General features: G+C 39.4%; 1 protein-coding gene across 7 annotated transcripts in view; it reads left to right on the forward strand.

Annotated features, from left to right (window-relative positions):
* Positions 1-18,119, forward strand: part of CDH17 (cadherin 17) — a 145,913-nt gene that overhangs the window by 37,900 nt on the left and 89,894 nt on the right. For 4 of the 7 annotated variants that reach the window (XM_082363292.1, XM_082363293.1, XM_082363288.1 and 1 more), the window contains exon 2: positions 17,954-18,024. The exons of 1 other annotated variant lie outside the window; for it this stretch is intronic. In XM_082363292.1, coding sequence (XP_082219418.1) covers positions 17,974-18,024 — 51 coding nt within the window. In that variant the 5' untranslated portion in view covers positions 17,954-17,973. Of the gene's footprint in view, positions 1-5,277; positions 6,325-9,388; positions 18,025-18,119 lie in introns of those variants that run through there. 2 more of the 7 variants (XM_082363289.1, XM_082363291.1) reach the window with 2 other exon arrangements.

Genomic DNA, 18,119 nt, shown 5'->3' on the forward strand with positions numbered 1-18,119 from the left:
ACAGCTTTATTGAGATAAAATTAATGTACATAAAATGCACCCATTTAAAGTATAGAATTCAATAGTTTTTAGTATATTTACAGAATTGTGCAACCATCATCACAATGAATTTTAGAACATTTTCATCAGCACAGAAAGAAACCCCATATCCTTTAACTATAACCCTCCACCCCATCCCCCTACTCCCTGACCTCAGGCAACCATTAATCTACTTTCTAGCTCTATGAACTTGCCTGTTCCAGACATTTCACATGAATAGAATCATACAGTACTTGGCCTTTTTTTGTCTGGCTACTTTTACTTCATGCATGTTGTAGCATATGCCAGTGTTTCATTCCTTTTTATGGCTGAAAAATATCTTATTATGTGGATATACCACATTTTGTTTATCCATTTGTCAGATGAATGGACATTTGGTTATTTTTACTTTTGGTTATTATGAATAATGCTGCCAGGAACATTCATGTACAAGTTTTTGTTTGAACATATGTTTTCATTTTTCTTAGATACATACCTAAGAATGAAATTGCTAGGTCCAATGGTTTAAGTTTTTGAGGAAACTTCCAGATTTTTTCCCCAAAGTGAAATCTGTATCATTTTACATTCCCACCAGAAGTGTATGAGGATTCTGATTTCTCTACATCCTCTCCAATACTTGTTATTATGTGTGTCCTTTTTATTATAGCTATATCTTAATGGGTATAAAGTAGTATCTTATTGTGGTTTTGATTTACATTTTGCTTATGCCTAATCATGTTGACCATCTTTTCATATATTTGTTAGCTATTTGTATACCTTCTTTAATAATGTCTATTCTTACCCTTTGTCTATTTTTTATTAGATTTTTATGTATTTATTTTTGAATTGTAAGAGTTTTTTTATGTCTTCTAGCTACAATTCCCTTCTCAGATATGTGATTTGCAATATTTTCTCCCATCCTGTGGGTTGTCTCTTCACTTTTTCAATAGTATTCTTTGAAGCACAAATTCTTAATTTTGATGAAGTCCAATTTGTTTATTCTATTGTTTGTGCATTTGCTGTTATATCTAAGAAACCATTGCCAAATCCAAGGACATACAGATTTACCATTGTTTTCTTCTAAGGGTTTTACAGAGTTCTTACACTTAAGTCTTTAATCCATTCTGAGTTAATTTTTCTGGATGGTGTGAGGTAGGAGTTTGACTTCATTCCTTTGCATGTGGATATGCAGTTGTTTCAACACCATTTGTTGAAAAGACTATTTTTTTTCCCAAGAAATACTTCTTAAGGATAATATTTTCAGAGGCAATCCCAATGTTTTCTTGTCTAGTGAGAGACTCATAAGCCGAGAAGGGAAACCAATGTTTATTGAGGCCCCAATATCCAAGTCACAGAGTCCTCCTAGACAAGGTTGGTGATTTCCAGGCATATCCATTGCCAGTCTCCTATTTGTACCCATGACAGGAATTACTAATCAATCACAGCACACATGCTACCAGGGCTAGCATGAAGCGGTGGTGTCCCAGAAGGATCAGTTTGGGAGGAATTAAAACCGTGCGGTTAATTTTGGATATGTTGAGCTTCGTTGTGTGTTTGGGAAGTGTAGATGGTGCTCTGGCAAAAATTGGTTGGACTAAAAAGACTGAAGCCCGGACCAAGAGAGAGATCTGGGCTGGTAAGAGAGACTTGAGACTTTGGTGTACAGATGGGAACAGAGCCAACCTCCTAGAATGAGTGATGAGGCCAGATAACTTGGGATTGACCCCAGGAGTCTAGTGAGGCTACAGATAGGACTAGCAGGGACTGGCTCAAGAGGTAGAAGAAAAACCAGGACAGAGTACTGGCAAAAAACCAAGGGTAAAGGGCAATTCAGGGAGAGCTGTGGATAGTGTCAGATGTTGTAAGAGGTCTGGTAAGGTGCAGCCCAGAAGGAACCTCTGATTATCATGAGGGGGTGTTATCACCTTGGCGAGGGCAGTTTCAATGGGGTACAGAAGGTGGAAACAAGATGCAATGGTCTGGGCAGTGAACTGGATATGAGGAATGACCCATGCTGGTGAAATCTGATAAGAGAGACAGAGACAGGTCTCAGAAAACCAACAAGATTATTGTAATTTCTTGGAATTAAGAAAAAAACTGAGGTCAAATAAAACATTCAGTAGACTGTGAAAAAAAAATGTCTGAGGCAAGATGAGCATCTTTGTGTCTGCCAGATTCAGTCTGCATGTACAACATCAAGCCAACTGCAGTGTTGTATGAGACAGATCCTGCAGAAATGGATCCTAAATGATGGGGGGAAATTAATATCAAGCACAGGCCTTGCTAAAGAATATTTACTGGTGGATAAAGCACAGAATCCTTAAGCTGTGTTTCTCAGCGTAGGGTCCATGTGATTACCCACATAAGGAATCCAGAGGGCTTTAAAAATGTTGATCCCTGGGATGCACCCCAGACCTACTGAACCAGGATCTCATGATATAAGGCCCAGTTTTAATAAACTCTCCAGATTTAGAAAGCTCTAGACGGCATTTGTCCAATGTATGGCTGATGTGGATATTTACTAACCATTCCAGTCATAAGATTCTCTAGCAGTTTCCTGACATGGGTAACTAGCGCCAGATTAAGGACCTTGCCTAATTGCCTGGAGCAACCATCTATAGATGGAGTAAAAATATTCCTGAAATAAACAACTGCAAACCGGATCTACTTCTGCCAAAATAGATAGCAGGGGAAAAAACCTCTTTATTAGCCTCAAACTGTATTTTTTGAATATTTTTAGGTTGAACACAGGTGACTCTTAGCTAAGATTTTGCAACTGCATTATGTATGGTTTGGTGTTTCTTAGCATTAGTGATTTATTTTCTTATCTAGGTCTTAAATCATTTAATAATTCCTTAAAGTGTCCTGGTGTGGAAAATTGCCCAAAACAACAGCATCAAAAGAATCCCAGACTCAAACAAACCCACAGACAAGTATAAGAGCTGTAAAAGTAGGGGGTGTATTGCTTATATTTAAACGGACACTGTCCTGGCCAGTGAAACGAATTAGGGAAAATTCTGCTTCAGCCTCAAACATTCACTAGCAGAAAATTAGTTTCACCTCATCCCACTAAATAAATATGGAACAAAAGACGTAAAATATTGGTTTGAGGGGGTACAAAATCATTCACTTGTCTGGGTTCCCATCAGCCTTGGTTGAGCCTGCCTGCAATCTTATTTGGAATTATGGGATTAAACAACTGAAAGGAGTTCAATTCTAAAAAGTATTTACTGAGTGCTGATGGAAGACAAAGTTTCTGCCATCATTAAGTTAACCTTAAGAGACAGATGTCGAGTAATTTAAAAATATTATTGTTACGTATGTATGTATTATACAACTTCTGTCAGGTGAGGCTGTATGTTGATAGGCCCATGATAAAATGTTCTCAAGACACATGATATGTAATGCAAATAAAGTCCATGTTAAAGTGCAAGTGCATGAAAAATGGAAAAATTTAGCATTTGTAGACTTCGTTTACCACGACTTTTAAATAATAGGAATATTAAAAATGTAACATACTTTGAATTTTAAGAGTCATTCCAAATTTCACAAAGTTTTTATCTGGGAGGTTATCCAAACTTTACTCATTGCTGACTAGCACTGTCCAAAAATTAAATATTACTTACATATTTTCTAGGGCTAATGTTTGAGGAATGGTTAAAACATTATTATAGACAGAAGTGCTAATATGTTTTAATACCATGAAGTATTTGCCCAAATCTTTCCAATTGTTCACTTGTTTCCATCATATACATAATTTATGTCTACTTCGCTCTGATACAGGGAATTAGTAATCTTCATCAATTAGATTTTCCTTATTATTCCTATTATTACTGAGCCAGTATTAAACTACTGAACTAGAAATGCCTCATTTTTGTGTGAAAATGGGTTCCTAAAATGCAATGGTGTTCACTCTGAAACACAGGGCAAAACAAGCATGCTCTTAATCTTTGGATTTAATCTAGAATTATAAAATCCAGATAATTTTATAAATTATAAATGTATAATTTAATACATAAACGATGAAACACACAGCTCTGAGAACCATGCTAACCTGTTATCGTGGAGAGCACAGGAAAAGCCTTTATAATTCAGAGATGCAATCACCTGTTAATTTCTCTGATGACTTTTTTAGAGTTTAATCAATCTGATTCTCTGACTTGGAAGCTACAGCCTAGAGGTAGCATAAAATATATAGGAAAGCCCAGTTCAGGAACTTGGCCATCTCCCTTCAGTAACGGCCTCACACAGAGGGATTTCTTCCTGTAGATTTTTTATTACTTGGAGTCAGAAGGAAAATAATCTGGCAAATTTAACACTTGTGGTGAATAGGTTGGGCTTTGACGCAGACAGACGAGGGCTGGAGTCCTGATTCTGTAATCACAGGCTGCGTGACTTGGGCAAGAGGTAAAACCCCTCTGTGCCTTTGTTTTCTGTTTATAAGATGGAATCCACTTCAGGCCATGTTGTAAAGACTAAACAAGAAAACATCTTTTTTAACATATGCTATGAACATAGCTGTATAATATTGCTAAGAAACAATGGTTAAAAGTGATACATATATATATACATTCTTTTACAGAAAACTTTATAGATTTAAATGTACTTTTTGCAGACCTTATTAGAAAGGACCAAATATTTCCAAAGAAGAAGCAAACTCCTTTCAGAGCAATGCCATGAGATTCTTGTCATTGATTCGGGAGGTGAAACATACAAGAGGAAGCTATTTGATTTTGTGGAACAAGGTCATTTCATTCAGCTCAGGGGAGGGCACAGGTGTTAAGAAAGTGAGAGCTGCTTAGCCTCACTGACCTCATTTCCCTAAATGTGGTTATCTTGGCTGTGAGACAGAGGAAGAAGGATCGTTCCTGGGCCTTCTGGTCCACTGAGTATGCTAACCACTGGCATGCAACTAGGTGGTTTCACTTCACGGTCCCCAAGATAAACGAAGCTTAGGGCTTCCCTGGTGGCGCAGTGGTTGAGAATTTGCCTGCTAATGCAGGGGACACGGGCTCGCGCCCTGGTCTGGGAAGATCCCACATGCCGCGGAGCAACTAGGCCCGTGAGCCACAATTACTGAGCCTGCGCGTCTGGAGCCTGTGCTCCGCAACAAGAGAGGCCGCGATAGCGAGAGGCCCGCGCACCGCGATGAAGAGTGGCCCCCGCTTGCCGCAACTAGAGAAAGCCCTCACACGGAAACAAAGACCCAACACAGCCATAAATAAATAAATAATTAACAAAAGTGATTGTTTTAAAAAAAAAAACGAAGCTTAGAGCAATCACTAAGTCTTCTGAAGGGGATCTGGGAAGCAAGAAGGCCATCTAGACAGTGGGCTGTGCTCTTGTGCTTTCATTGTGCTAGATGCACACCTAGAGGCAGATGGAAAACACAACACAGCTCAGGAGAAGCCCAGAAATGAATATCAGAATGGATATCAAATTTGACACAAAGGTGACCTTGATTCTCATCTTTAGTGTAGATTCCAAGAGTGACTGAGGGGTGGGAATCAGGAATCTGTCTAAGAGAGCCCTTGACTTAAGAAATCTGGGGCCATGTTGTTTAATCGGAAACCTCATTCTGAGTGAAAAAAGTAGTAACTTGCTCTCAGGCAAATCCATTCTCAGAGTGGTGAGAAAAAGGACTTGGTTTGTGTTTTGGGGGAAGGCTACTGCTGGTTGTTTCATGCAGACTTTGAAGAGGACCCTTGGGTTTCAGAAGCAGGTGCAGCCCGTTTGCATCATTGGCTGTACCTTCTGAGTCATTTCCCATGTCTCTCGTGGCTGGTTATCAATGAACTGAGTCACTGCTCAGACATGGCACCCTGTGCTTGTCTGTGTTTAAGACGGAATCTACACAAATATATGTCAGCTGAGTCTTCTGTGCTAAGTGGTGGGGGAGCAAAATATGGATGAAACTCTTGGATGTCATGGACCTCGCACTCTACAGATAGTTGAATACACAGAGAGTTTTTCCACTTTAACTTCTTCTTGTCTTCTAATTTATTAAACCTACATTCCAAAATTCAGAAACCTGTTTTGAGATGTATTAGATGTGAATTAACTTCTTTTGGTACAAACGCATTTCTTTCCTGGAGTACAATACCTTTTATGACATCTGATGGTTCCTGAAAATCAATAAAGCCAGTCGATGGTTAATGTTTGACTGAAGGTGAAGGGAGAGGCTGGGGAAGCAGAGCAGAGCAGAGGGAGTGTCCTCTGGGGAAGACACTCAAGTCCCAGCAAGAGTCTCAACAGTTGAATGGAAGAAAAATAACTTTTAACAACCATTTTGTTACTTACAGAAAGGTAAGCGTTGACATGTCTTAACTATGTCGATAGTATATTTCTTTAAGAATGACAGAATAGATGGTGGCGGGATTACTTAAGTTGCTGGACAAATTTATTCCTTGAGGGGTGCTATGTGTTATTTGCTGGGAAGGAAAGTTTATTTCTAGTGTGATAAGTTTTGCTTACCGAGCATAACTTCTTTCGTGGTTTCTTTTTATTAGTCTATAACTTTTATAAATTCATTTGATGAAGTGGTTTGGCTTGAATCTTGCTTGGTAGTGGCATTAAAGAAAAGAATAAGCTTTTGGATGTTTAAATGTGGATTACACCCATTCTTTGTAATTAAAATATAAAAAAAGTTCCTAGCCCTGAGATGCCCTGGGGCTCTTACACTCTACAAATCAGGGCTGGAATCTCATTTTTACGAAGTGTCATCTCTCAGATGTGGTCTTCAAAAACTGAGCATTCTCTTTACTTCTTAGAGAGTGAGATTCAATTTAGGATTCTTAGGACTGACTGCCCAGGGCACAGCAGGGAAGGGGAAAGCCATAGGAGGAAAAAAGCCCTTTCTTAAAAGAAGTGGAATAAGATTTGAAAACAAACAGATCTGCCTTCCCAATTGGGAAAGCAAGGCTGGTGTGTATGTTGGTCAGATTCTGGTCATTCTTTCGGCCACATCGGCAGACGTAACATCAACTAATGTGTGATTATTTTGAGATGTCTAAACATGTACAGCTTATTGGTGTCTTCAAAGGTCCAGCCCCTGCCTCTGTCTCAGTTTTTTCTTCATTGTGAGTGAGTGACTTTCTGGGAACAGGTGCCCTCTGTGATGGGGGATGCCAAACAGGAGATTGGAAGAGCAATGTAGTCTCTAATATTTTCTTGTCTTTATTTTTCTTCAAAAACTTAGATAGCAAGAGAGGAATAATTTGAAAGAAGAAAAAAGCATATGTTTAGATGACATGGAAAATGGATGGCATTCAACTCTTACCAGGAAACAAATGAGTCTTACTGAGTGAGGGTTTATCATGGACTATAGTGTGAGTGAGGGTTTATCATGGACTGTTAGGTATATAGTTTATGAGTCTTCAGGGTTGGGCAGATGGATTAGACCAGTTTCATCATTTACCAGCCAGCAGGCACTGAACAGATTGCTTAAGCTCACTGTACCTTAATTTTCTCATCTACAAAATGGAGATATTTGCCTAACCAAGTGGTTGTGAGAGTAAATTAGATCAGCGTGTAAAGAACTCAGTACCTTGTCTGACACTCAACAGACGTTCAATGAATATTAACTCTTCTTTCCATGAGAAAGTTCAAGCAGGTGATGCAGGTCAAACTGAGAAGTTGCTGTTTCATTCTCTAGGGGAAAAAACGAGTAATGCTGCAATAACTATATCGTCCATTGTGCAAGGGAGAAACCAATTCTATGCCAAAGAAGTGGGGTCAAATAATATGAGAGGATGAGAAAACACTTGAGTTTTGCTTTTTCTTTTTAATGAGGCATTTTATTTTATTTATTTTTTTTGAGGTTTTTTGTTTTCTTTAACAACTTTATTGGAGTATAATTGCTTTATAATGGTGTGTTATTTTCTGCTTTATAACAAAGTGAATCAGTTATACATATACATATATCCCCATATCTCTTCCCTCTTGCGTCTCTGTCCCTCCCACCTTCCCTATCCCACCCCTCTAGGTGGTCACAAAGCACCGAGCTGATCTCCCTGTGCTATGCGGCTGCTTCCCACTAGCTATCTGTTATACGTTTGGTAGTGTATATAAGTCCATGCCACTCCCTCACTTTGTCCCAGCTTCCCCTTCCCCTTCCCTGTATCCTCAAGTCCATTCTCTAGTAGGTCTGTGTCTTTATTCCCATCTTGCCCCTAGGTTCTTCATGACCACTTTTTTTTTTTTTTTTTTTTTTAGATTCCATATGTATGTGTTAGCATACGGTATTTGTTTTTCTCTTTCTGACTTACTTCACCCTGTATGACAGACTCCAGGTCCATCCACCTCACTACAAATAACTCAATTTCGTTTCTTTTCATGGTTGAGTAATATTCCATTGTATATATGTGCCACATCTTCTTTATCCATTCATCTGTAGATGGACACTTAGGTTGCTTCCATGTCTTGGCTATTGTAAATAGAGCTGCAATGAACATTGTTGTACATGACTCTTTTTGACTTATGGTTTTCTCAGGGTATATGCCCAGTAGTGGGATTGCTGGGTCATATGGTAGTTCTATTTTTAGTTTTTTAAGGAACCTCCATACTGTTCTCCATAGTGGCTGTATCAATTTACATTCCCACCAACAGTGCAAGAGGGTTCCCTTTTCTCCACCCCCTCTCCAGTATTGGACCTGCCCACCAGAAAGACAAGATCCAGCCTCATCCACCAGAACACAGGCACTAGTCCCCTCCACCAGGAAGCCTACACAACCCACTGAAGCAAACTTAGCCACTGGGGGCAGACACCAAAAACAACGGGAACTACAAAAACTGCAGCCTGCAAAAAGGAGACCCCAAACACAGTAAGTGAAGCAAAATGAGAAGACAGAGAAACACACAGCAGATGAAGGAGCAAGGTAAAAACCCACCAGACCTAACAAATGAAGAGGAAATAGGCAGTCTACCTGAAAAAGAATTCAGAATACTGATAGTAAAGATGATCCAAAATCTTGGAAATAGAATGGAGAAAATACAAGAAACGTTTAACAAGGACCTAGAAGAACTAAAGAGCAAAAAAACAATGATGAACAACACAATAAATGAAATTAAAAATTCTCTAGAAGGGATCAATAGCAGAATAACTGAGGCAGAAGAACAGATAAGTGACCTGGAAGACAAAATAGTGGAAATAACTACTGCAGAGCAGAATAAAGAAAACAGAATGAAAAGAACTGAGGACAGTCTCAGAGACCTGTGGGACAGCATTAATGAGGCATTTTAAAGCCCCTCTGATGTTTCACTATAAGCCTTCTGGGGAGGTGTGGGCGTGGCATCCTTTGAAACTTGCTAAGATGTCCCCTGGGAAAAGTCATTGTCATTCAAGGTGAAGATTGCATTTCTGGTACCTCCTCCATTCTTTTATGAAAGGCAAAATATATCCTGGCAGCAACTCGACTTCCTATTCCTTTGTCAAAGGCACTCTCTGGAAAGTGTGCTCTCACTTTTCTTCCAGGTCAAGAGAGATGACTCTGAGAAGGAAAGCTGAACACCACTGTGTCCCTTTCTCCAAAGGCTGACAAATAAGTGCTTTTATGGCTGTTAGTTTACACAGATAGAAATATACATATTTATTTGTTGGCATAAAATTGTATTCCTTCAGAAACCTCTGGTGTTGAATTTATAAGGGACTAGTTGTTCTGTGGTCTCCCCAATGATTAAACAAGGAAAGAGTACTGAATTTTGTTAGGGGAATATCTATCTATCTATTTGTTACTTGTGAGAACAAACATGAGTGTTTATTTAGGTATAAGAAATATTAACTTAATAAAAGCAGACATTCACCTAGTGGTGGAGGTTTTAACCATACTCAAGATGATTTTTTCACTTATGCATATATAACAGACGAAGCTATCCTTGGTTATTGTGTATGTGACACAAAGAAAACTTAATTTCTCTTAAAATATTCTGTAAGACTGACACTGAGTTCTCTCATCCATGATATTCTGAATCAATGATTTCTTACCGTATGTTAATTATTTTAAAACTTTAGGACTTGTGTTGCTGAGTAAGAGATAAAGAGAAATCATAAAGGTAGATTTATGCCCTTAAAGAATATTTAAACTAAGGATGAGCACATCTTCCTCACATAGAGGGTCTGTGCTTGGTCTCTGCAGTCAGACTGACACCCTTTCCTCAACCTCTCTGAGCTGTTTCCTGCCCTGTGGGATGGCAACAGGACCTGCCTATAGGATTGTTGTGAAACTTAAATGAAATAAGTCTTCCAAAGTACTTAGCTTAGTAAATGTTCATTAAATGCTAGTTTTTTAAACTTTCAATTATTAAAAAATACTAGCCAACGAGTGAGATTTCATAGTGGTATGGCATCCGTTATGAAGACAGAACTAAATTTATTTCCGCCTTACTCTCTTGCCCATCCCAGTTGTCAATTATGATTTAATTACAGAAATCAGAAAGTTAGCCTACTACACTCGAGCATGACTGTGCATTTTTGTCATTGCCTCAAGGTCACCTCATAAATGAGCTAGTATTATAGCAAGTCTTTTGTTTTGTTTTGTTTTAAATCTCAATGTTTAAACCATATGGGATGGGATCTAATTGAGATTTACCTCGTACTGAATTTCTAAGGCCAGAGTGTGTAGTTTTATTATCTTGACAAAATACTCATCTGTGCACTTTATAATACACAATGAAATGTTGTATAATGCATGAAGCAACACTTTGTCAAAAATAATTAAGCCACTTTTTTGAGAAATAGTGATTTCTACCCTCCTTTTTAGGCCAGAAAAGACCCTTGTGATGTTGTTCTGCTAGATATGGAAGAAAGAAAGTCCTCCCTCTGTCTCTCTTGTAGAGTTTCTGGGGTGGAAACCTGTGCACCTCAGAGAACTCAACACTGACATCCTTACTGCCAACCTGCTTAAGACGTCAGAGAAGCACCATGGGGTGGGGGGGGGTCACCATCTGTGTCCCCATGTGGGGGGCATCCCTCCCCTCTGACCTCCTCACCCCTGCTGCCCCTTCCCTTGCTCATGCTGGGGGAGTGCCGGGTGGGACAATAGCCAGCTGGGAGTAAGAGTGACCACACTTCCTAAAATATTCCTTAGAACTCATTATTATTTTCTTTAATAATTATGCTTGTAATTTGTATTTAAGTCAATCATAGAAATTTAAAATATTTTAAGAGGAGCCATCTATCCTCTCATAAGACTATTTACCTGATCATGAACCTATTGATTAAGTAAGAAATCACCCTCAATTTTGCATATGTGTAAATCCAGATTTTCATATGCTGAAAGATTGGCATACTTATTGCAAAGTTTAGTGAGAGAAAAAAGTGCTTACGTTTATGTGTATGTTGGGTGGGGAGGGGGCAATCCACCCTTCCTTTTCCTTCCTTGGTCCTTCCTTCCTCCCTCCTAATCAGTCTGAAGTGCCAGGCAGCAGCCCAGATTTTATGCCTGCCTGTTTGTTTCTAGCTTATTAATGGTCACTTTCATTGGGTCCTTAATTTGCCAAGAGTGCAAATTGGTCAGATCCTCCTGTGATTTTTTCTAAACCTTAAGTGATGTAATTGGTGCCAGAGATTTGTGAGTGAGAACACAAAGATAGGCATGATTGATCTGAACAATACTTGATGAACAATGGTGTGAGCAAGCTTTTTATCTGATCTTTATTCATATCTGGCCTTGCTGTATAATTTATGCTGCTCTTAGCAATATACAATGCAGAGGTAAACTAAATGGCACACAGGATATTTGGTGCTGTTTGGTTCTGGTGATGTTATGAATTCTAGTCACATTCTTTCCTGTCCACATCACCTATGATATTTGAAAACAAATTTTGCAGTCCTCTCCTTCTGTACCTTCTTTGTTCTTTGGAAATGTGTGGTTTAGCCTTAGAGCATGGTGAAGTGTTTTAATTCAAAGCCCTTAACATTTTTTTTTTTAACAAAAAGGATGAGCCATGACTGACTCGATTTAAGGTTTACCTATCACTTAGCTTTTGTAAGAGAGGGGAAAAATCAGTGCTTATGTATTGATTTACTTGTAGATTTTGAGAACTGATACCTAGAAATTTCCTGTCCTTACTCAGATAAATGGGGAAATGACAGGAGTGTCTAAAAATGCCTCTTGGAGTCTCTGGAGCCCAGCAGGAGATTCGATCAAGCTTGGAGTGGACCCCCTGGGATGCCGTGGGCACTGCATGTATAATAACTGGATAAAGCCCCATCTGAGGCCACCCTATCCTGGGACAGCAGTGCCTTTGTCAGTCAAAACTAGAGTTCCTTGATATGTTAGTTTGCTAGGGCTGCTGTAACAAAGTACCACAGACGGAGTGGCTTAAGCAATAGAGATTTATTGTGTCACAGTTCTGGAGGCTCGAAGTCCAAAATGAAGGTGTCTGCAGGGCTGGTTCCTTCTGAGGGCCATAAGGATTGGTTTGAGGGCTTCCTCCTTGGCTCTCAGACAGCTGTCTTCCCCATGTGTCTTCATGTTGTCTTTCCTCTATGTGTGTCTCCACATCCAAGTTTTCCCTTTTGATGAGGACACCAGTCATATTGGATTAGGGCCCACCCTAATGACTTAGTTCTAACTTCATTACCTCTGTAAAGACCCTGTCTCCAAATAAGATCACATTCTGAGGTACTTGGGGGTTAGGCTCCAACATGAATTTTGAGGCAGGGGACACCATTCAACCCATAACACTTGGCTTGGTTAAAAAATAAGAGACTGCTGAGGTGAAGGTCAGAAGGAAATGAGAAGGAGAGAGGGTACAAATCAGAAATAGATGTGCTGTAGGAGCCAAACTCCTAGGCTGATGGCCCTCTGAGAAGGCAGACTCATGTCAGCATCTGAAGAAGAAGAGCAGCTATGGAGTGAAAAAAAACCTTTTTGAATTTTTGGAAAGATGTATAATAGATTCAGTACTGCTAGATATCTTATTTATCAGGATGCTTGTGCTTTCATAAAGAGAATAATATACGAATAAGAGTATAGGTGTGAAATTAGCCAGGCAGTGTGATCTTGTACAAGTCTGGTAACTTTTTTGACCCTCACCTCTTGATTTTTGATCTTTGAGAGAGAAATTTTAACAGTACCTGCTTCATAGGGTTCTTATGAAAAATCAGTAAGATAATTCATATAAATCTCTCAGCATGTGCTGAGACAAAGGGCTTCTAGTAGATGTTAGCTGCCTTTGTGATGTTATCCTGGCTGGACACAGATTCAGGATATGGAGGGTTTCAGTGTTGTCTGGGCTACGGTGAATTAAATGAAGCCTTCAGCCTTAATCTGCAAGTCCAGCAGCCCTGATTCTGCATGTGTAAATGGTCCAAGATTAAAGCAAGTGGTGGTGGCTTTTCAAGACCCCCCTAAACCTTTGACCTCTGTTGCTAAGGATGTACTTGCCGTCTCAGATAGTTGCCATAGAAACTGTCTGAATTTAGTCTTTGTACCTGAGGAAACCCTGACAAATAGCAAAAATTCCCAGCAGATGGTTGTATCAACTATTTCAGGTAGTTCAGACGGAATGTCACTGAATTATCTGGAAATCTACTCCAATCCTTTGCCAAGTAGGGTTTGTGAAATAATCTATCAAGTGTGTATGGCTTGGTGATTTTAGGCAATTTCAGTTATAAACCATGGTTTCCCTCCAGCATCATTATGATCCAGGATGTGGTATTCATTAGTGAAATTATGTCTGTAAGAAGAGGAAATACAGGCAAGACTTGTTTGAGAGACTGAAGTCCTCTTCTGGAATAATCCTAGTAATGGTGTAGTTTGCCTTGGATCATTCAGACGAAGGCTTTGCCTGGCCACTTCATTTGGCTGTGAGGGTGTTGCTGTGAAGGGTGCTTCTTGAGTATCCTTATGGCCAGGGCCATTGAAAGCTGGGAATTGTGATAGGAGCTGTCCTGTGGGACAATATTTAATTTCTGACTAAGCAAACTTGGGTGGCAGAAGGAATTTTTATTTGACAAACACTGTTCAAAATATTAACTTATTGAGTCCCATAACTCTCAAAAGTAGATCCTTTATTATCCTTGCTTTACAGATGAGTAGACATGAGTCAGTGAAGGAGCCAGGATCCAAACCAGTCAATCTAACAACCACATGGTGTGATAGATTTGTCCACAAAGAAATCACAAGACCCTAGGCATGGGAGCAGAAAGCAATTACTTCTGTTTCCCACCAGAAACCCTTCTGTGAAGGATGAAACTAAATGTAAATGACAAAAGAAAGGATGAGTGTAATGCTACGTTTACTTTTTAGGTTCCATTAAAACACCGTGGACGGTGGTCTGTTTGAGCATCTGACTAAAATAAGGCATTTATTTTTTATTTTTTTATTTTATTTTTATTTGTTTTTTATCATTCAACTTACATGTCTTTGGAAGATTGAAAGTGCTAAAAAAATCATTTCAAGTGGAGATGGTATATATATCAACCAGTTCTTAACCTATTTACTGAACAGAAATCTGTTCATGTATTTAAAAGAGAAATAATCCTTTTCGTCAACAATAAAAATTTATTACTTTGCATCAGAATAAACTTTTAGATCTCAAATTAGTTTCCTTTAACATTTTCTGTTTATTCTGAAAGCTCTTATAGATTGGACAAATTCATAGAATACCAATCTTAGACAATCACAAGTGTTTTAGAATTTAACAAACATCTGTTGAGAGCTTAGTATGTGCAAGCCATACTATGAAGAGCCATGAGAGGTTAAAAAAATATAATTATTTTTAATAAGTTTATTTATTTATTTATTTATTTATTTATTTATTTATTTATTTGGCTGTGTTGGGTCTTCGTTTCTGTGCGAGGGCTCTCTCTAGTTGCGGCGAGCGGGGGCCACTCTTCATCGCGGTGCACGGGCCTCTCACTCTCGCGGCCTCTCTTGTTGCGGAGCACGGGCTCCAGACGCGCAGGCTCAGTAGTTGTGGCTCACGGGCCCAGTTGCTCCGCGGCATGTGGGATCTTCCCAGACCAGGGGTCGAACCCGTGTCCCCTGCATTGGCAGACGGATTCTTAACCACTGCGCCACCAGGGAAGCCCCCAAAATATAATTTTAAAATGAGGTCTCTGTCTTGAAGGATTTTGTATTCTAGTAGAGGCAGCAACACAGACATGTAAATACATGATAAAAAATAAAAGGCAGGCAGGAGGGGCCTTGAGAGGAAGATGCTTCTGGCTGGAAATCAGGGAGATTTCATGAAGGACGTAGGTTCTAGCTCCATGAAGCAGACCCTGTACCCCTTATTTTGTCATCCTCGTTCTTAGCACAGTATCTGGCACATAACAGAATTATTAAATTCAGTGATTTTAAAATAAATGAATAAGTTGGTCTTAGATGGTAGGGTATGAGAAGTAAAAGTAGAAGTGAGAAAGGATAATCTCAATCCAGCTTGATTCAGAAAATATCAATTGTCATTTACTCCGGGTGGGGCCCTGTGACGGGTGGGGAGAACAGCCAGTGACAAAGCGTGGAGACAGGGAAACTCGGTGCAAAGTCCATGGGGTGCTCAGCATTACTGGGTGTGGTGGGTGTGGGAGATAAGGCCAGAAGAGTAAAGTGGGAACAGCATTTAAAGGATCTTGAGGGACTTCCCTGGTGGCATAGTGGTTGGGAACCCGCCTGCCAATGCAGGGGACACGGGTTCCAGCCCTGGTCCAGGAGGATCCCACGTGCCGCGGAGCAACTCAGGCCGTGCGCCACAACTACTGAGCCTGAGCTCTAGAGCCCGCGAGCCGCAACTGCTGAGGCCTGTGCTCCTGGAGCCCGTGCTCCGCAACGGGGATGGCGGGCCACAGCAGTGAGAAGCCCACGCGCCGCATTGAAGAGTAGCCCCCACTCGCCGCAACTAGAGAAGACCCACGTGCAGCAGCGAAGACCCAATGCAGCCCCCCCAAAAAAATAAAAATAAATAAATAACAGTTCTTAAACGCTGAGGGGTTTGAGGAGAAAGAGCCTCAAATGTGTCATTATTGTCTGTATTTTTACTTCTCTTAAGCAAATATTGGTTGATAGCTGATCATGTTTATTTGGCTAATAAAAAAAAGACTAGTTAGACTTAAGAATACCAATTTATTCATTTAGATACATTTCATATTGCAATATGCTAGAACCTGCGATTGTTATTTGTTTCTGTGTGTTTCAAAACCCTGTGAGCAGTCTAAAGCAGCAGAAAAATGTCTTGTTTGTGTTTGACAAGGAGCCAATTCTAAAATGACGTTTGGACACATAGACCAGACTAATTCTGTTGCAAAAGCTCATTTCTAAACATTCACAAAATTTACAGATCTAATTGCACTGAAGGGGTGTAGTCCTAGCTCTTCCTTAAAATAGCTGTAGAACCTTGGGACAAGTTGCTTCATTTATATAGCATGTACAAGCAATATGTACATTTTATACGTCTCTACATCTCTACACCTACAGCTACATCTCTTCGGCTATCACACTGTGTAGGGTATAGCAGAAAGACTCGAAAGACTCTTTGGACTTTGGCATCTGACAGATCTGGTTGGAAACACGGCAATATCACTTTCTAGCTATGTGTCTTTAGGTGAATGGCTTAACTTTGAACCTCAATTTCCTCATGTACAAAATAAGAGTAACATTTCCTAACTCATTATGTCTGTGATAAACTCATAAGAGCGCTCATTACTGAGCAATTGCTTTATTACTGAGCAATTGCTATGTATTTTCCATTTGAGGAAACTGAGGCACAGAGAGATTAAGTAGTATACCCATAGCCACACAGCTAATGAAAGGCCAAGCTGGGTTTCCGGTCCAGGCTGACTCAGAGTTTACCTTCTCCACCTCTGTCATTCTGTTTGTAAAGGTCCCTCCACTAATCTACCCTATAGAATGATGCTTAATAAATGCTCATTTCTATCTTTATCTCCCAGGGCATTTGTGAAGCTAAAATGGGATAGTACTTTGACCTTTTCAAAGTTCAAATATAAGCTATCCAAAAGTAAGGAATTAAACAGTTTCAGGGTCTAAATTTTTAGAGTAGTTAGAATTTTATAACCATTTTCCCATGCGGATTATATTGATGATATAAGTTCAATGTAGAAAACTTTAAAAAATAAAGAAAAAGATAAAGAAATAAACCAAGATCATCCACAATCCCTAGAGGCAATAAAATAATTGGAATTTTAGTGAAGTGAATGCATTCTTCATTTCCCTGGTTTTTTGTTTTGTTTTGTTTTAGCAGTCCAATATTATGATAGGCAACAACCCTGCTTTACAGGCCATGTGGAAAATTTATCTCAGATCTTAAAATCAGTTAGTCATGACGTGTCTTAGGGTGAAAGTTATAATTTCTGTGAAATGCAAAGGCACAAGGAAAAAGGAAAAATAACATTGAACAGAATAGAAGAGGGGCAGAGTTTGGATTTTTATTGGGTGGCTTTTGAAGTAATAAGAAGTACATTTTTTCCTTAGATGTATTGCATAGTTAACAGCAAGGTTTAGAAGAGCAAAGAGGCAGCTGGTGAGGTCTTTGAATGAAGGGTTGTGAACATTCTTGGGTTCTTCCTGCTTGAAGAAGCTCATCTATTTGCAGCTTTGAATCAGCACCACTAAAATTTCAGTATCTAGTTATTGTGGCATTTGCCAAAACATATATCCCACACACATATAATGAGTGAAAATTATACTTATTGCCTATCATTTAAGACTCTTAAATGAAGAAGACTAATAAAGTGAAGCGGTTAGTAAAGATGGAATTAGCACATGCTTGTTTCCGGATGTTGACTTGTAGTTGCTGTGGACAAGGTATCAGGAAGCTTCTGGAAGTCCAGGCTGTTCCACAGAGGAGAGGCTGAACTTCAAGGATGCATTCTACTAGGTTTATAAATGAATATCATCCAATGATCCTTTATGCTTGGAGAAACATGGTTTTAACAGGATGGCAACTAATCAACTTATCTCCGGTTTATTCACAGGAGTTTGAATAGAGAAAACCATGATGTTGCAAGCCCAACTGCACTGCTTGTGTCTCTTTACACTTTACTTGGTAAGAGAAGAGAATGTTCTTTATTTATTTAGTAGACTATTTCCAGTCATCCTTCTACCCCGTACCAGGGAAGCAACGGCTATCATCATTTAAAA

This window comes from Balaenoptera borealis (genome assembly GCF_965194805.1).
Source record: "Balaenoptera borealis genome assembly, chromosome: 17".
NCBI classification, from domain to species: Eukaryota; Metazoa; Chordata; class Mammalia; order Artiodactyla; family Balaenopteridae; genus Balaenoptera; species Balaenoptera borealis.